Raw genomic sequence first — 20,616 nt, forward strand, 5'->3', positions numbered from 1 at the left:
GTATTCATCAAGTTCGTTAGACATTTGAATCTAGAGTTGAATCGACTAACGAAATCTTACTCTATCAACGATCATCTGATCAAAGAGTGCAATTTATTGTTTGTTGATTGGATTTATATATAGGGACTTTTCTTCCCAGATGCTCAAAGCACTTTACATACATAGTAAGTTGATCACACCTCTTTGACCTCTGCGTCTCTCCTTTCCTTCAGTTGCACCATGATCATGGCATACTCCTCCTCCTTCTCCTTGGCCTCGGCCATGGTGGCCTCATTCTGCTCAGCATACGCCATGGCCACCACAGCCAGGATCAGGTTGATCAGGTAGAACGAGCCCAGGAAGATCACCACCACAAAGAAAATCATATAGGTTTTCCCTGCTGAGCGAAGAGTCTATGGGTAAGGGGGGGGGGGAAACGGCCAGTTAACTCACCATGAAACCGAGTGAGTACTCTTTCCGTATCAATATCCCTGATGACACATAAGATTGCAATCTCTCAAATTCAATCCTGGTCTACCGGCTGATGTTACAGATGTAAATTTCAGGAAATGTCAGAAGCAAATACATCTCTATGTCGTTGTCATCGAAGCACATGATGTATACGCACCAGCTGGAATAGATTTTCCCAGAAGTCCTGTGTCATGAGCCGAAATAGGGCAAGGTAGGCCCATCCAAAACTGTCGTAGCTTGTGTATCCATAGTTGGGATTCCCTCCGGCCTTCATACACGTGTATCCTTCAGGGCAATTTCTGTCAAAATGCCAATGAAGTGGCACAACACATTGAATGGGACTTATGATCTTCAGCATTCAAAGATATGTTATATTTTAATTATGTTAAAATACTTTACACCATATATTGCTTTATCAACAGAGACAAGGCAAGATTATAAAGCTACCCATATGCTCAACTCTGATATCCCGAAAAACCTACCCAGCATCAGAAGCGTTTCCACAAAGAAGAGGGTCTAACATTCCAGGAAGGAAGTAATGGTTCACTGGAGGAAAACAGAGAAGGGACCTCCATTAGAGAGTGCATCAAGTTGATATACAGTGCATTCGGAAAGTATTCAGCCTCTTTGACTTTTTCCACATTTTGTTACCTTACAGCCTTATTCTATAATTGATTCAATTGTTTTTTTCCTCATCAATCTACACACAATATCCCATAACGACAAAGCAAAAACAGGTTTTTAGATTTTTTTGCTAATTTATTTAAAAAAATATATCACATTTACATACAGTGGGGGAAAAAAGTATTTGATCCCCTGCTGATTTTGTACGTTTGCCCACTTACAAAGAAATGATCAGTCTATAATTTTAATGGTAGGTTTATTTGAACAGTGAGAGACAGAATAACAACAAAAAAATCCAGAAAAACGCGTGTCAAAAATGTTATAAAATTATTTGCATTTTAATGAGGGAAATAAGTATTTGACCCCTCTGCAAAACATGACTTAGTACTTTGGTGGCAAAACCCTTGTTGGCAATCACAGAGGTCAGACGTTTCTTGTAGTTGGCCACCAGGTTTGCACACATCTCAGGAGGGATTTTGTCCCACTCCTCTTTGCAGATCTTCTCCAAGTCATTAAGGTTTCGAGGCTGACGTTTGGCAACTCGAACCTTCAGCTCCCTCCACAGATTTTCTATGGGATTAAGGTCTGGAGACTGGCTAAGCCACTCCAGGACCTTAATGTGCTTCTTCTTGAGCCACTCCTTTGTTGCCTTGGCCGTGTGTTTTGCGTCATTGTCATGCTGTAATACCCATCCATGTTATTCTGTCTCTCACTGTTCAAATAAACCTACCATTAACATTATAGACTGATCCTTTCTTTATCAGTGGGCAAACGTACAAAATCAGCAGGGGATCAAAAACTTTTTTCCCCCACTGTAAGTATTCAGACCCTTTACTTTGATGAAGCCCCTTTACCAGCCCCTTTACCAGCAATCACAGCCCTGAGTCTACTTGGGTATGACACTACAAGCCGGGCACACCTGTATTTGGGGAGTTTCTCCCATTCTTCTCTGCAGATCCTCTCAAGCTCTGTCAGGTTGGATGGGCAGCGTTAATGCACAGCTATTTTCCGATCTCTCCAGAGATGTTCGATCGGGTTCAAGTCTGGGCTCAGGCTGGGCCACTCAAGGACATTCAGAGACTAGTCCCGAAGTCACTCCTGCGTTGTCTTGGCTGTGTGCTTAGGGTCGTTGTCCTGTTGGAAGGTGAACATTCGCCCCAGTCTGAGGTTCTGAGCACTCTGGAGCAGGTTTTCATCAAGGATCTCTCTGTACTTTGCTCAGTTCATCTTTGCCTCGATTCTGACTAGTCTCCCAGTCCCTGCCGCTGAAAAACACCCCCACAGCATGATGCTGCCACCCCCATGCTTCACCGTAGGGATGGTGCCAGGTTTCCTCCAGACATGACACTTGGCATTCAGGCCAAAGAGTTTAATCTTGGTTTCATTAGACCAGAGAATCTTGTTTCTCATGGTCTGACAGTCTTTAGCTGCCCTTTGGCAAACTCCAAGCGGGCTGTCATGTGTTTTCTACTGAGGAGTGGCTTCCGTCTGGCTACTCTAGCATAAAGGCCTGATTGGTGGAGTGCTGCAGAGCTGGTTGTCCTTCTTGAAGGTTCTCCCATCTCCACATAGGAACTCTGGAGCTCTGTCAGAGTGATCATCGGGTTCTGGTCACCTCCCTGACCAAAGCTCTTCTCCCCCTATTGCTAAGTTTGGCCAGCTCTAGCAAGAGTCTTGGTGATTCCAAACTTCTTCCATTTAAGAATGATGGAGGCCACTGTGTTCTTGGGGACCTTCAATACTGCATAAAGGTTTTGGTGCCCTACCCCAGATCTGTGCCTCGACACAATCCTGTCTCGGAGCTCTACGGACAATGCCTTCGACCTCATGGCTTGTTTTTGCTCAAACATGCACTGTCAACTGTGGGACCTTATATAGACAGGTGTGTGCCTTTCCAAATCATGTAATCATGTAATCAAATCATCAGAGCAGCTCACAGATCACTGCACCTGTACATAGGCCATCTGTAAATAGCCCATCCAACTACCTCATCCCCATACTGTATTTATTTATTTATCTTGCTCCTTTGCACCCCAGTATCTCTACTTGCACATTCATCTTCTGCACATCTACCATTCCAGTGTTTAATTGCTATATTGTAATTACTTCGCCACCATGGCCTATTTATTGCCTTCCCTCCCTTACCCTACCTCATTTGCACACACTGTATATAGACTTTTTCTCCTGTATTATAGACTGTATGTTTGTTTATTTCATGTGTAACTCTGTGTTGTTGTATGTGTCGAACTGCTTTGCTTTATCTTGGCCAGGTCGCAGTTGTAAATGAGAACTTGTTCTCAACTAGCCTACCTGGTTAAATAAAGGTGAAATAAAAATGTAATAAAATGTCAAATCAATTGAATTTACCACAGGTGGACTCCAATCAAGTTGTATAAACATCTCAAGGATGATTAATGGAAACAGGATGAGCTCAATTTCGAGTCTCATAAGTAAATAAGGTATTTCATTAAAAAAAATAAAAATTTAAACCTGTTTTCGCTTTGTCATTATGGGGTATTGTGTGTAGATTGCTGAATAAGGTTGTAAAGTAACATTACGAAATGTGGGAAAAGTCAAGGGGTCTGAATACTTTCCAAAGGCACTGTACTTAATATCATATAGTACTGTGACAAAATCCCAACTAATATATAGTTAACGGTTCAGTAAGTCATTATCAATTCCCTGAATCAATGTGCCATCAAAAGCCTGTCACTACCTTAATCATTGATGTATGCATTGTCCCACGTGCTGTTGCCAAGCTCTGTGTCATTATAGCCCATAGTTTTACTGAAGCATGCATTTTTTCTATTTCTTATTGAAATGTGTATACTACTTACAGAAATGTATATACTTATACAGATTTATATACTTATTTAAAACTATCATACAGTAAGTGCCATGATAAATTCCCAATTAATATAATATAATGGTTCATTAGGCCATTATCAACTCCCCTTCCACACATCAATGTGCCATCAAAAGCCTGTGAATACCTTTATCGTCGATGTATGCCTTGAAGTCCCACGTACTGTTGCCGCTGTTTGTGCCATTGTAGCCCATAACGTTATTAAAACCATCAGTGTCGTTGAAGGCCATTGTGATGTTGTCCATGTTGGTAGAGTTTAAACGCCATTCCACAGGGGGCCAGTAAACACACTTCTGCTTCAGGTTTCCCATGAACAGTTGAAGGCCGACCAGAGCGAACACAGCCAGGCAGAACACTGTTAGGATCATCACATCAGCCAGCTTCTTCACTGACTGGATCAAAGCGCCCACAATGGTTTTCAGACCTTAAAATAACAAAAAAAATCATTCAAATAATCTGTGACCTGAAAACTATTTGTCGAAGAATGAATAACATAACGTTGAGAATATTTGATTGTGCTTGATATCCTTGTTCTCTGTATGGTGTCATTAATAACCCATTTTTTTATTGTGTAGCTTGCAGAGCATTGTGCTTATAATATAATAACAGATGCCATTTAGCAGATGCCTTTTATCAAGGTGACTTACAATACAGTGCGGGAATATAACCCAAAACAACCCTAGGGTTGCTAGCACCACACACTTTCCAACTGAGGTACACAGGACCCAAAGCAGGTGCTCAAAAGCAGGTGGTGCAGTAAACAAACACACCCCAGTGGGATTTGGACCTTCTTATGTGACACGTACCGGGAATTACTGTGATTGTTTTAAGGGCTCGGAGCACACGGAACGTCCTGAGGGCAGACACGTTGCCCAGGTCAACGAACTCTGTGAGGTACCTGCCGAGCACAAAACATGACAACACAACCACACATTAGAATAGAGGAGTTGGCAGTTGATGTGTCAGCTGAACAAAAATCTGTTCAGTTTCATGGACTTTAAATGTACATTTAATACCATTGGCTCAGTTGTTATTCTAACATAGAGGATCAGAGGGTTGCTATGGTAAAAGATATGGTTTAGCGGAGGATATGTTTAGCTCAGGGTAACTGTCTACTTCTAGAGCCAAATGGCAGTGTTATCTGTAAACTGACTGCAGAAGGCAGGAGTGTGACTAGACTAGTAAGACACCATATGGAGATTTGGTTATGAAGTGGCATACGTCATGATGTGGCTGGGACTCACCAGCAAAAGTTTCAATGTTTGAAGAAGGATGACACTTACAAAAATACATTTGAAAGAAACTAGATCACACTGGGCTCCACAGAAACAAGCTCTGTTTCAGATTTTGATAGTAGGATCCTTAACCCACTTATAAGTACAGTAACTCAAATATTTGTAATCTTATATTTACATGATTGAAACTAGCTGGATGAACTGTATGGTGTTGCTTTTCATCGGGGCTCCAAGGCCATATACAGTACTGTCATAGTGCAGCACTTTGGACCGCCACAGACCTTCAGCCATTTGGTACTGGGACAAACAAAACCCGGGAAGGAGGTGAGCACCTATAAATAGACCCAGAGTGTGGTGTGTGACCGTCCTTTGCAAGTGGACAAATATTTTCATTCATTGGGGCTCCATGATGAAGCGAGGCAAGCGGTGTAGAAGGGCATTATGGAGAGAGAAAGAGTGAGATAAAGGGATGGAGAGATATATTTTATATTTATATTTGAGTCATTTTGCAGACGGTCTTATCCAGAGCGATTTACAATTAGAACTACTTAGCCAAACAAAATGAAAACTTTGCTGCTTTAAAGAAAAGGAAATACACGCAAGCTTTGTACTGTTTACAAAAGACTAGTCGATCTGAGTCACAGAGTTCACACTTTTAGCAAATTTCTGACCCTGGACGAGACACGGGGCAGGGAACATGTCCACAATAATGACAGGGAAGTGTCATGGTGGCAGAGAGTTCCATTTCAGTCCAGTCAATTCAGGAAATGGATTGACATTCCCGTTATGAATTAAACGTTTCCCAATATTTCAACTTTGGTGAGTACTGAATTTCACCTCACTTCCTGAATTGACTGAGTTGAAATAGGACTCGACCTAAGGTGAGTGCACAGGTGTGAGGATCGGAGGCAGGGGGGACTAGTCCTTTCTAGGTGGTTTTGAGCAAATAAAGTTGTATTCTAGGTGGTTTTGACCAGGTCGTGGACGTGGAAGTCATCGTCGTATTTGATGTAGTAGACAGAGGGTTTAGAGAGAGAGTGAATGGGGAGAGAAAGAGAGAGTACATGGGGTGCTGGGGCCTGGGGGGAGGAGAGATAAGGAAGCAGACAAGGCCAGGGTCAAACTCATTAAGCCATTGGAGATGTCCTTTGACCTTCCTGACCTTTGACCTTACTCATTCACTCATGCACACAAAGAAACACAAATACACACACACTCTAACACCTGCCCCCGTGTCTAATAGTACTGCGCTGACGACTGACGGCAATCACTCTCCCAATACTCACGCCATGCTGATCACCATAAAATCCAGCCAGTTCCATGGATCTCGAAGGAATGTGAAATCTCCAACACAGAAGCCTCTGGACAACACTTTAATTGTTGCCTCAAAGGTATAGATACCAGTGAAAACATATCTGTAATGTAAAAAGAGGGGAAGAGAGAGAAGCTTTATAAAATAGCTTTTGGTGAAACTTTGTAGTGGTCAAAATTACTCTCAATAATGTTATGACCAACCTTTTAAATAATGACAAAAAATCACTAATATTTATATGAACATTTACATATTTTTTTTAAGTGCCCCCACCCCAAAATGTAGGTACTGACTTGAAAATACATGGGATGCTGAAGCAGTCAATATAGTTTTCACAAAACATTAATAATCTCCTACGTAGGTTTGAAACTTACTCAACAGTTTTACTCCATGCCGGGGGGTCACTCATCGTCATGAACACACAGTTGGACATGATTGTTAACATGATGAACATGCTAAATAATGTACCCATATTAAGGAAATAACATGGCATTATAATGGCATTCAAATCTAATTCTATGGACCAATTTAATTAGTCCATTTTTTTATAACAATTATTTTATTATTATAATTATATTTTATTATATCTTTGATTCATATGAATATAGTAATCAGTAGTCGCTAATGGGTGACATACTGGATAGTAAAAATCTTTAATACTACTAAAATCCCATTATAAAATCACTACCATTTTCCATCGAACGGCAGCTTCTGATACGAGTAGGGGGAGAGGTATGTTTCCTCATCAACAATTCACGGTGTAGCGAAATTGAAAACATCTCGAGCTCCTGTTCACCCGACCTGTAGTTTCTGATGCTAAAACTCATTCTAATTAGATCAATTAGGTGTGTTGTAACTGTTGCCAAATAATGACATTAATGTATATTGCTAAGGATGTGTGAGTAGGGTGACTCGCCTAGCAGGTCTCAAACCCAAGCCACCAGCGCCAATGACGAACACCCTAACCACTGTCCCAATAAGGTATATCTCTAAGGCATGTGCTTATTGGGCCAGTATAGTTAGGCCCTGTCCAGAACAAACCCTAACCCCTCCTCCCTAGGCACATATGTAGATCTGAAATAACTTTATATGCATAAGTAATAGGCTGAATGCACTTTGAAGCAAATCTCAGCTCTGTTAAAAGTACACCCAAGACAAACTTTCATTGATCCTAGTGATTCAGGAGTATCCTTAAAAAAGGTTAATATGCCCCACCAACATCAGACAACTATGCAGAAAACCCTTACATTTTGAAATAAGTAAATCAAATCAATAATGAGAGAATAGTCAAATTAACTGAGAACTGACACAGACATGATGGTGTAGCAGGAAGATCTGAACGCCGTGAGCCATGAGGTTGTGAGTTCAAATTCCAGGTGTTGAATAATAATTACTGTATACACTGAGTGTACAAAACATTAAGGACACCTGCTCTTTCCATGACATAGTCTGTCCAGGTGAAAGCTAGGATCACTTATCGATGTCACTAGTTCAATCCCCTTCAATCAGTGTAGATTAAGCGGAGGAGACAGGTTAAAGAAGGAGTTTTAAGCCTTGACAATTGCGACATGGATTGTGTATGTGTGCCATTCAGAGGGTGAATGGGAAAGACAAAAGATTTAAGTGACTTTGAACAAGATAAGGTAGTAGGTGCCAGGCACACCAGTTGGTGTCAAGAACTGCAACGCTGCTGGGTTTTTCACACTCAACAGTTTCCTGTGTGTATCAAGAATGGTCCAGCACCCAACATACATCCAGCCAACTTGACACTGGGACAACTGTGGGAAGCATTGGAGTCAACATGGGCCAGCATCGATGTTGAACGCTTTGGACACCGTGTAGAGCCCATGCCCTGATGAATTGAGGCTGTTCTGAGGGCAAAAGGGCATTCCCATGAAACGTGTCTAGAACATTAATATTGTATATACCATGGCATTGTTCAATACTCCTTTCTGATTGGCTTGAAGGACATTCTAGAGCATTTATTATTTCCCTATAACGCACTGTATATTTGCACGGTAGAATTCAATGGATATAGTTCATTCTTACATGTTCTATGTTTGAGCTGCTTTTGAAAGCAAAAGTCGAATTGAAAACAGTATTGGTATTGTTGAATTCGATTTTCATAATAGCAAGCTAGGGCTGATTGTTTGGTTAGCTAAACTCGCAAGTCTGTTTGTTTGGTTACCACGCAACAATTGCAGCTATCTAGTTGAATTGCTAGCTACTTCAGTGAATGTTGAACACATTTCTACCAGTAAATGAACACATTTCTAGTGGCAAATCTGTTCAAATATAGCCAGGGTATAAAAGGGATAATCAACTCGGGGCTCTATGCGTTGTCTAGAAAATAATGTAACTCCATGGAGTATGTTTTGTGGGACATTGATGGAAAATTCTCCTAACCCTCAGAAAACTGGACACATGAATGTTCTTGCAACGTTCCATAGAACACATCTAGAAAATTAACGTTAAATATTCTGTAACCACGTTATAGATATGTTCTGTTTGACATTAAGTTAATGTTCTCCTTACTCTACCATCAAAACATGCCAAAAAGATTCTCAGAAGGTTTTTGCTAATATAAATTGAATGTTCCCCTAACTAACAGAAAACTGGACACTCAAACATTATGGGAACATTACGGGTAACATTACAAAAACGTTCTTTCTCCCTAGAATTGTTAACTGGGATGTAAATAAAAATATCTTCGATAAGTACAAAGCCATCCCCCTTCCCCACTTCAGGCAATTAGATCACGTCTCTCTGTTCCTACTCCCTGACCTACAAGCAGCAACTCAAGAGGGGGACACCAACACAGAGAATAGTGGGGAGCTGGACAGAGGAGGCAGACTCAATGCTGCAGGACTGTTTTGAGAATACTGATTGGAATATATTCAAAGATTAATCCACTCAGGACTCATCCACTGACATTGAGGAATATAGACTACCTACTCATTTCTTTATTTGTACTATTTTCTACATTGTAGAATAATAGTGAAGACATCAAAACTACACTGCTCAAAAAAATAAAGGGAACACTTAAACAACACATCCTAGATCTGAATGAAAGAAATAATCTTATTAAATACTTTTTTCTTTACATAGTTGAATGTGCTGACAACAAAATCGCACAAAAATAATCAATGGAAATCCAATTTATCAACCCATGGAGGTCTGGATTTGGAGTCACACTCAAAATTAAAGTGGAAACCACACTACTGGCTGATCCAACTTTGATGTAATGTCCTTAAAACAAGTCAAAATGAGGCTCAGTAGTGTGTGTGGCCTCCACGTGCCTGAATGACCTCCCTACAACGCCTGGGCATGCTCCTGATGAGGTGGCGGATGGTCTCCTGAGGGATCTCCTCCCAGACCTGGACTAAAGCATCCACCAACTCCTGGACAGTCTGTGGTGCAACGTGGCATTGGTGGATGGAGCGAGACATGATGTCCCAGATGTGCTCAATTGGATTCAGGTCTGGGGAACGGGCGGGCCAGTCCATAGCATCAATGCCTTCCTCCTGCTGACACACTCCAGCCACATGAGGTCTAGCATTGTCTTGCATTAGGAGGAACCTAGGGCCAACCGCACCAGCAAATGGTCTCACAAGGGGTCTGAGGATCTCATCTCGTTACCTAATGGCAGTCAGGCTACCTCTGGCGAGCACATGGAGGGCTGTGCGGCCCCCCAAAGAAATGCCACCCCACACCATGACTGACCCACCGCCAAACCGGTCATGCTGGAGGATGTTGCAGGCAGCAGAACGTTCTCCACGGCGTCTCCAGACTCTGTCACGTCTGTCACGTGCTCAGTGTGAACCTGCTTCATCTGTGAAGAGCACATGGCGCCAGTGGCGAATTTGCCAATCTTGGTGTTCTCTGGCAAATGCCAAACGTCCTGCACGGTGTTGGGCTGTAAGCACAACCCCCAGCTGTGGACGTCGGGCCCTCATACCACCCTCATGGAGTCTGTTTCTGACCGTTTGAGCAGACACATGCACATTTGTGGCCTGCTGGAGGTCATTTTGCAGGGCTCTGGCAGTGCTCCTCCTGCTCCTCCTTGCACAAAGGCGGAGGTAGCGGTCCTGCTGCTGGGTTGTTGCCCTCCTACGGCCTCCTCCACGTCTCCTGATGTACTGGCCTGTCTCCTGGTAGCGCCTCCATGCTCTGGACGCTACGCTGACAGACACAGCAAACCTTCTTGCCACAGCTCGCATTGATATGCCATCCTGCACTACCTGAGCCACTTGTGTGGGTTGTAGACTCCGTCTCATGCTACCACTAGAGTGAAAGCACCGCCAGCATTCAAAAGTGACCAAAACATCAGCCAGGAAGCATAAGAATTGAGAAGTGGTCTGTGGTCTCCACCTGCCGAACCACTCCTTTATTGGGGGTGTCTTGCTAATTGCCTATAATTTCCAACTGTTGTCTATTCCATTTGCACAACACCATGTGAAATTTATTGTCAATCAGTGTTGCTTCCTAAGTGGACAGTTTGATTTCACAGAAGTGTGATTGACTTGGAGTTACATTGTGTTGTTTAAGTGTTCCCTTTATTTTTTTGAGCAGTATATTAAATAACACATATGGAATCATGTAGTAACCAAAAAAGTGTTAAACAAATCAAAATATATTTTATATTTGAGATTCTTCAAATAGCCACCCTTTGCCTTGATGACAACTTTGCACACTCTTGACATTCTCTCAACCAGCTTCATGAGATAGTCATTTCATGCATTTCAATGCATTTCAATTAACAGGTGTGCATTCTTAAAAGTTAATTTGAGGAACTTCTTTCCTTCTTAATGCGTTCGAGCAATCAGTTGTGTTGTGACCAAGTAGGGAGGCATACAGAAGATAGCCCTATTTGGTAAAAGCCCATATTATGGCAAGAAAAGCTCAAATAAGCAAAGAGAAATGACAGTCCATCATTACTTTAAGACATGAAGGTCACTCAATCCGGAAAATGTAAAGAACTTTGAACGTTTCTTCAAGTGCAGTCACAAAAACCATCAAGTGCTATGATGAAACTGGCTCTCATGAGGACCGACACAGGAATGGAAGAGCCAGAGTTACCTCTGGTGCAGAGGATAAGTTAAATAGAGTTACCAGCCTCAGAAATTGCAGCCCAAATAAATGCTTCACAGAGTTCAAGTAACAGACACATCTCAACATCAACTGTTCAGAGGAGACTGTGAATCTGTGAATCAGGCCTTCATGGTCAAATTGCTGTAAAGAAACCACTACTAAAGGACACCAATAATAAGAAGAGACTTGCTTGGGCCTAGAAACACGTGCAATGGACATTAGACCGGTGGAAATCTGTCCTTTGGTCTGGAGTCAAAATTTGAGATTTTTTGTTTCAATCGCTGTGTCTTTGTGAGATGTGGTATGGGTGAATGAATGATCTCCGCATATGTATTTCCCACCGTAAAGCATGGAGGATGAGGTGTGATGGTGTGGACGTGCTTTGCTCGTGACACCGTCTGTGATTTATTTAGAATTCAAGGCACACTTAACCAGCATGGCTAACACAGCATTCTGTAGCGATACGCCATCCCATCTGGTTTGCGCTTTGTGGGACTATCATTTGTTTTCAACAGGACAATCAACCAACACACCTCCAGGCTGTGTAAGGGCTATTTGACCCAGAAGGAGAGAGACAGAGTGCTGCATCAGATGACCTGGCCTACACAATCCCCCGACCTCAACCAAACTGAGATGGTTTGGGATGAGTCGGACCGCAGAGTGAAGGAAAAGCAGCCAACACGTGCTCAGCATATGTGGAAACTCCTTCAAGACTGTTGGAAAATCATTCCAGGTGAAGCTGGTTGAGAGAATGCCAAGAGTGTGCAAAGCTGTCATCAAGGCAAAGGGTGGCTATTTGAAGAATCTCAAATAGTTTTGATGTCTTCAGTATTATTCTACAATGTAGAAAATAGTAAAAATAAAGAAAAACCCTTGAATGAGTAGGTGTTCTAAAACTTTTCATCGGTAGTGTGCATCGTCAGTCACAGGTTTCATTTGGAAATGTTTTGATGATATTTGTACCCACAATAACAATAGGGACATACCGAACCCAAAAACCTTGGATGAACAGAGATATCTGTACCATGCTGAGTGCCCGTACTGCAGCATTCAATGTCAGCAGAACAAACCCAGATGACTCGGTGGCTTGCGACACGTACAAGGCAAGAAGATACGAGCTCCGCAAATCCATTAGGGAAGCAAATAGATAATACAGACTCAAAATGGAATTGATGCTTGACAACTCAGACTCGTGACGCATGTGACAAGGACTAGACTATCACGGACTACAAAGGCAAATCCAGCAGTGTGGTGCCCACCGAAGCCTTCCTCCCAGACGAGATTAACACCTTCTATGCTCGCTTCGAGACAGACAATACCGATCCATCCAGGAAGAGTCTAGCTGCTCCGGACGACCAGGTGCTTTTGCTCTCCGAGGCTGACGTGAGGAAAACTCTCAAAAGAGTGAATACTCTGGCCTGGATGGCATTCCTGGGAGTGTGTGCTGACCAGCTGGCAGGTGTCTTCTCTGACATCTTTAATCAGTCCCTGTCCCAGGCTGTAGTCCCTACCTGCTTCAAAGAGACTTCCATCGTCCCAGTGCCCAAGAAAAACAAGATGACATGCCCAAATGACTATCGCCCCATCACGCTCACCCCGGTCGTCATGAAGTGCTTCTAGAGGCTGGTCATGGACCACATCAAGGCCAGCATGCTAGGCACAGTGGACCCATTCCAATTTGCCTACCGCTCCAACAGATCCACAGAAGATGCTATTTCCATTGCTATTCACACGGCCGTAACACATCTGAACAAAAGGAACACCTATGGGAGGATGCTGTTCATTGACTACAGTTCAGCATTCAACACTATTGTTGACACCAAGCTCAGAACTCTGCGTCTGGACACCACTCTCTGCACTGGATGCTGGACTTCCTGACGGGCAGACCACAGACTGTGAGGATTGGCAACAACACCTCCTCCACACTGACTCTTAACACAGGGGCCCCCCAGGGGTGTGTCCTCAGCCTTCTGCTGTACTCCCTGTTCACAAAAGATTGTGTGGCTTTGCACGACACCAACTCCATCATCAAGGTTGTAAGCCTGAACCAACAATGACGAGTCAGCATATAGGGAGGAGGTAAGTGAACTGGCATTGTGGTGCCAGGACAACAACCTCTCCCTCAAAGTCAGCAAAACAAAAGAGTTGATTATTGACTTCAGGAAGCAGAGAAGGGAACATGTCCGATCCACATCAACAGGACTGCAGTAGAGAGACTCAGCAGTTTTCAGTTCCTCAGTGTTCACATCACCAAAGACATGACATGGACCAACAACCCCACCACTCTTGTCAAGAGGGCGCAACAGTGTCTCTACTTCCTAAGGTGGCTGAAGAAATTTGCAATGCCACCCGGGTCCTCTTCATATACTACTGCTACACCATCGAGAGCATCCTGACTGGTTGCATCACGGCCTGATACAGGAATTGCTCCATCCATGACTGCAAGGCCCTCCATCCAGGACATCTACTCGAAATGGTGATGAGGAAGGCCAGCAGCATCATCAAGGACCCCACACACCCCAGCCTTGAGCTGTTCACTCCCTTACGGTCGGGCACATGGTATCGGAGCATGAGGTCTGATAACAACAGGCTCAGAGACAGTTTCTATCTACAGGACATCAGACTGCTGAACACTGCTGAACTGGACTAACCTGCTCTGATTCTCAACACCTTTGCGCACGCACGCATGCACGCACGCATGCACCATGCACGCACGCACCACACACACACACACACACACACACACACACACACACACACACACACACACACACACACACACACACACACACACACACACACACACACACACACTTCTTGGACTCTGAACATTCAGCAGGATCCTAAGTTATATTTATTTATAATGTAGATCAGTGAGATACTTGTATTGAAAGGATATGAATGTATGAGAATTTTGATGGATCCTCTCCTGAGAATACTGAAGGGTGTTAGAATATAGCAGGCAGGCTCAGCATTAAACCTGAAGATTGTATTCCCTTTGGTGATGACAATAAAGGTCTGAAAAACAAGAAGTAAAGATTAGTGAAGAAGTATTTGAAGTCCAATATTATCTTTACTTTAATTGAATGTATTGATATTAGCAAAATAGAGTTTGTTGTAATTGTTGTAAATCAGAGGGCATTTACCCTCTGAATAATAACAATATAATAATATTACTTGGAAAGTGTAAATACACATCTGATTTGAGCTTATTGTAAAGGAAATAACTTTGTGATGATGTCTGGTTATGTGGACACTCAGTCCTCAGGCCACTAAGGGACATGGGCTGCAGTGCTCACTTTGTGTGATTTGTAGAAAGGATCCAGTTCCTCCAGAGGCGTGTTGAACAGCTCAGGTGGCGGGTCTCCGTAGATGAATGGCAGGGCCTTGCCGGCCTCCAGGTCGACGGCTGGCTTTGGCAGGTCCTCCTCTGCCACCTCCGAAAAGGTAATAAAAAAAACACGATTACAAACACTTTACCATTTGTTACGAGCACTGATTTTGCGGATAGCAGCTATTTTGAAAGAAAGTTTTACTTGCAATGGCTTGACTGTGATATATGGTCATTTTAACTACCTTATTTAAATCCACTGATCGTAAAGTCACTCTGGAATCTGGATAAGTGTCTGCAAAATGACTAAATGTTAAATGTACCTCAATGTTCAGGGCCTTTTTTCTCTCCTGCTCCTCTGCTTCCTCGGCCATCCGCCTCTCGATCTCCGCCAGCGACTCAAGGGTGAAGCGGCGAAACACTTCGGTGCCTGTGGGAGGGAGCAGGGCGACCATCTTGGCATTCTGCTGGGCGAGAAATGCAACCACACCGGGGTCTCTCAGCAGGGTTTTTTTTTTTAATGTAACCTTTATTTAATTAGTGTGCTGTGAGTTGGAGGGATGGATCAGGAAGATGAAAAGATATTAGGCATGAAAATATACATCTTTAAAATGCATTATAACATGTTTTGGCATATTGTTTCATAGGGGTATTTCATGGAGAGGGACAGGTACAATGAGAAAAGACTGGGTGAGGACACTGTGCAGCAGCTTCAGCTGAAATGTGAACTCAGACATGTGGGTCCTTTTCTGTGTTTTTGAGCAGCCAAGCCTTCATCTGCACTTTTTACAACAATCCGTAGCCTTGAAACCACTTTACAGAATCCTCTTCCCTTTCGGCAACGGAAACTCATTTACAATGACAAGACGACCTCTAAATAATACTATTTTGACCATACCAAGCAGTGTGGCTGGTGGCTCCACAGGTGTGCACGTGTTCTGTCACTCATGGGGACACTACGTCACCGCCAAATCTAAGGGTAGACCTAGAAAATTAAAGCCACTTGGGTGCTGCCATAGAGTTACTTTAGAAGTGCCCATCCAAGAAGGCTCAAGGTCATTGGCCACAGATAAAATTACGTCAAATCAAGTTATATGTACAGTAGCTTTGATTGGACTGATCATGTCAACATCATACTTTCAAAATCTTAGCTATCAGTCATCATCATGAATCAAGTCAACAATCTACTGGCAAATGAAGAGAATTAATGAAGAGAAATTATAGATAAAACGTATCGGTGCTCATCGGCCATTGGACATAAAAACTGCACAAAAACTTGGAAATCACAAATTCAACAATGAGTGGTTTGGAAGGAATCAGTGACAGTGGCTAACTCTGCAAGTATTGCAAAGTAATCACTAGCCTGCAATTCAGTGGAGTGGCTGTGTGGTCCCAAATCTGGGATTAATGGTTTAAAATTATAAACATTTAACATTGTCCATTCTGTCAATGTAGCATGATGTGTGCCGCACTCAAAATAACTGTTAACTCGGAACTGCGAAAACTTGACTTCAGTGAGTTCAAGACAAATGAGAAGTCGGGAATAAACAAGCTCCGACTGGGAAAATACGTTTTGAACGGTCATCCAACACGAAAATGTAAATCTGGCATCTTTCTAGAGCTACGACCTGAAGTTCAAAGACGTCATCATGATTCAACCTTGTTTTTTTCCCGAGTTCCCAGTTGTTTTGAAAGCACCGTAAATCCAGACAATGCCAGACGTTGATGACAAAATTTGCCCACGAAGGACCGCCTAGTCACCTTCCTGTTCAAGTGAGCACAGCACAAGAAGGTGACTCCAAAAATATATTGTATGCTGCTGCATAAATGATGTAATATACCAGGGAGATATGTAAACTGTAGCCAGGATATGCACATGTAGCCTATAACCTGTTTTAGAGAAATGTAATCATTGAATATTGTAAGAGGTTTCATTGTCTGCTTATTTGCCCCCTTTATTTATTGTAAAGTGGTTGTTCCACTGGATATTATAAGGTGAATGCACCAATTTGTAAGTCGCTCTGGATAAGAGCGTCTGCTAAATGACTTAAATGTAAATGTAAATGTAAAATTTATCCTACATTTCTGACTTGGTGTACAGGGAGAACACAGTAAGAACGGCCCATGTTCTGAATTCTGTCGCTGTACATTTCAAAAGTGCTAAACAAATAGTTATATTGACTACATCCGTCCTAGCTTGCTCATTAATGTCATAATCAAAATTACGGATTGCCTCTTATCTGCTTGTCGCCCCCTTATGCCATAGTTTGTACATCTCAATTGTCATTAGAAACCACAATCGTTTAAACAAGTCAGCCATATCAGCTATGTTTTTTTAAAAGGCAGTAAATGAGGCTGAATGAAGTGTTTCGCTGCCAGACAAGGCTCCGCTGATAGCCAGGTGTAGCAGTGGTAAGATGTTGGGACTGCTGTTGGGACAGCTTTATGTAGGCCCTAGCAGTTTGTAACTGTTATAGTGCAATTAATGTATTGATTAGTGTTGTGTTGTGGCTTTGCTGGCATGCATCCCACTTTTATTTGTATTATTTGCCCCACCAAGATTTACAGTTGAAGTCGGAAGTTTACATAGACCTTAGCCAAATACATTTAAACTCAGTTTTTCACAATTCCTGACATATAATCCTAGTAAAAATTCACTGTCTTAGATCAGTTAGGATCACCACTTTATTTTAAGAATGTGAAAAGTCAGAATAATAGTAGAGAGAATTATTTATTTCAGCTTTTATTTATTTCATCACATTCCAAGTGGGTCAGAAGTTTACATACACTCAATTAGTATTTGGTAGCATTGCCTTTAAATTGTTAACCTTCGGTCAAACGTTTTGGGCAGCCTTCCACAAGCTTCCCACAATAAGTTGGGTAAATTTTGGCCCATTCCTCCTGACAGAGCTGGTGTAACTGAATCAGGTTTGTAGGCCTCCTTGCTTACACACACTTTTTCAGTTCTGCCCACAAATTTTCTATAGGATTGAGGTCAGGACTTTGTGATGGCCACTCCAATACCTTGACTTTGTTGTCCTTAAGCCATTTTTCCACAACTTTGGAAGTATGCTTGGAGTCATTGTCCATTTGGAAGACTCATTTGCGACCAAGCTTTAACTTCCGACTGATATCTTGAGATGTTGCTTCAATAAATCCACATAATTTTCCTTTCTCATGTTGCTATCTATTTTGTGAAGTGCACCAGTCCCTCCTGCAGCAAAGCAACCCCACAACATGATGCTGCCACCCCCGTGCTTCACGGTTGGGATGGTGTTCTTCGGCTTGCAAGCATCCCCCTTTTTCCTCCAAACAAAGATGGCCATTATGGCCAAACAGTTCTATTTTTGTTTCATCAGACCAGAGGACATTTCTCCAAAAAGTACGATCTTTGTCCCCATGTGCAGTTGCAAACCACAGTCTGGCTTTTTTATGCGGTTTTGGAGCAGTGGCTTCTTCCTTGCTGAGCGGCGTTTCAGGTTATGTCGATATAGGACTCATTTTACTGTCGATATAGATACTTTTGTACCTGTTTCCTCCAGCATCTTCACAAGGTCCTTTGCTGTTGTTCTGGGATTGATTTGCACTTTTTGCACCAAAGTACATTCACCTCTAGGAGACAGAACGCATCTCCTTCCTGAGCGGTATGACAGCTGCGTGGTCCCATGGTGTTTATACTTGCGTAGTATTGTTTGTACAGATGAACGTGGTACCTTCAGGCGTTTGGAAATTGCTCCCAAGGATGAACCAGACTCGTGGAGATCTACAATAATTTTTCTGAGGTCTTGGCTGATTTCTTTTGATTTTCCCATGATGTCAAGCAAAGAGGCACTGAGTTTGAAGGTAGGCCTTGAAATACATCCACAGGTACACCTCCAATTGACTCAAATTATGTCAATTAGCCTATCAGAAGCTTCTAAAGCCATGACATCATTTTCTGGAATTTTCCAAGCTGTTTAAAGGCACAGTCAACTTAGTATATGTAAACTTCTGACCCACTGGAATTGTGACACAGTGAATTATAAGTGAAATAATCTGTCTGTAAACTGTTGGAAAAATGACTTGTGCCATGCACAAAGTAGATGTCCTAACTGACTTGCCAAAACTATAGATTGTTAACAAGAAAATTGTGGAGTGGTTGAAAAACTAGTTTTAATGACTCCAACCTAAGTGTATGTAAACTTCCGACTTCAACTGTACATGCTAAAATCGCCACTGATGCACGCACACACAGACGTCACGCTGGGTTACTGAACAACTAATAAAAAAAATATAAAAAGTTATGTTCCAGTTGATAAATCAAGGAAATACAAATTTGTATCATATCATTTCTCAAAACTTCCAGTTGCAATAATTGTAAAATAATGCTTTGAATATCTGCTTTGCTGTACTCTTCACAAAATATTGACAAAATCCAGGATAAAATCATCACAATTGAATATATGTAGATAAAATGTTACTTAGCACAACAAAACCTGTCGACTCTGGCTGAAACAATCAAACCCATTCCCTCTTGCATACAACCACCCATGTGGTCCATTCAATTTAGGACATTATTAGCAATTGAATTATGTTTAATTTTATTAAAGTTATTTTCTGAGTGTACTGACTACCATCACATCTTTAAGGACAAACAGAGAACGTTTAACTCACAACCTAACATTGAGACCGTGAACCCCAATCAACACCCTCCTTCTTAAATGTGAATAACCACGAGGACATATTTTCAGGTCTTTAGCTTTCTTCCTCAGAAAGGTCCTGTGCCTCTCCCAGGCTTCCAGTAGTGTTATCTTTCGGGTATACCCTCCGCTATACTTTCACACTATGGTTGTGCCTTTCTTTACACATAGACCATTTCTGAACTAACCTCTTTGCTGGTAGTCCTTTTTAGACTGCTGGACGTTTTGCTGGATTAAGATGAAAGTTCAGCCTCACGCAGGTCGAATAAAAGTTCACATTCTAGTTGCACACCCGTCCCCATAGTCTAACTTCTCTACCCATGTGGATGTGTCCTAGCAGGGGCACAAGGACATTGTTCTACTGAATGGAGCCACTTCATGATGGATAGTTCTTAGAGAAATGAATGCCAGTGGATCACTGGGTTACATTCAAGTCACTGAACAGACACAGTCTAGAATGTAAATAGTGAATTGTTGCAGAAAGCTTCCTATATTATGGCTAGTTAAGTTGTCTTTAATGTTTATTACTACAATTACTATTTCTGTTAATTGCAGCTGCAAGACTTATTGGACATGACAACAAAATGTGTATAAAATCTCAGTAGTATCTAGTTCAAAGGAAACTACATGTTCACGACCGCAGCACTTCGAGGTGACTGTATGAGAACTAATTACAGAGCTGTCAGACTGTCCCATATTGTCCACAACTCGAGGACAGTGATTTTGTCCTTACTTGGACTGTCCCTAATACTTCCTATCGACTTCACAAGTACGTGATTCTATCCACACAAGGACTGTGCTCAGTGTAAAAGCCTGCCCTGCGCCAAGCTCAGCTTTGGATCACAGGAGGATCAGAGATCAGAATTGCAACACTATTGGACATGAGGGATTGCCTCGATGAGTTAAATCAGTCAGCTAATTATTTTATGCAGTTTGCATAGCTATGATGACAGATGATGAGCTTGTTCTACATCATTATTCTAATATTTGTTTTATGTATAATCTTTAGACTACAGACTGATCATTTG

At 42.2% G+C, this 20,616-nt stretch overlaps 1 protein-coding gene across 1 annotated transcript in view; it reads right to left on the bottom strand.

The window, feature by feature from the left end:
- LOC106607460 (sodium channel protein type 4 subunit alpha B) overlaps positions 1-19,534 on the bottom strand; it is a 43,760-nt gene extending 24,226 nt beyond the window's left edge. The window contains exons 1-10 of the mRNA XM_014204433.3: positions 15,233-19,534; positions 14,878-15,015; positions 14,478-14,596; positions 6,862-6,951; positions 6,462-6,590; positions 4,747-4,838; positions 4,068-4,364; positions 933-996; positions 608-749; positions 180-392 (exon numbers count right to left, since the gene is read on the bottom strand). Coding sequence (XP_014059908.1) covers positions 180-392; positions 608-749; positions 933-996; positions 4,068-4,364; positions 4,747-4,838; positions 6,462-6,590; positions 6,862-6,951; positions 14,478-14,596; positions 14,878-15,015; positions 15,233-15,364 — 1,416 coding nt within the window. The 5' untranslated portion in view covers positions 15,365-19,534. The remainder of the gene's footprint in view (positions 1-179; positions 393-607; positions 750-932; positions 997-4,067; positions 4,365-4,746; positions 4,839-6,461; positions 6,591-6,861; positions 6,952-14,477; positions 14,597-14,877; positions 15,016-15,232) is intronic.
- Positions 19,535-20,616: the final 1,082 nt, after the last annotated feature.

The sequence above is a fragment of the Salmo salar genome, chromosome 06 (genome assembly GCF_965601325.2).
Source record: "Salmo salar chromosome 06, fSalSal1, whole genome shotgun sequence".
NCBI lineage: Eukaryota > Metazoa > Chordata > Actinopteri > Salmoniformes > Salmonidae > Salmo > Salmo salar.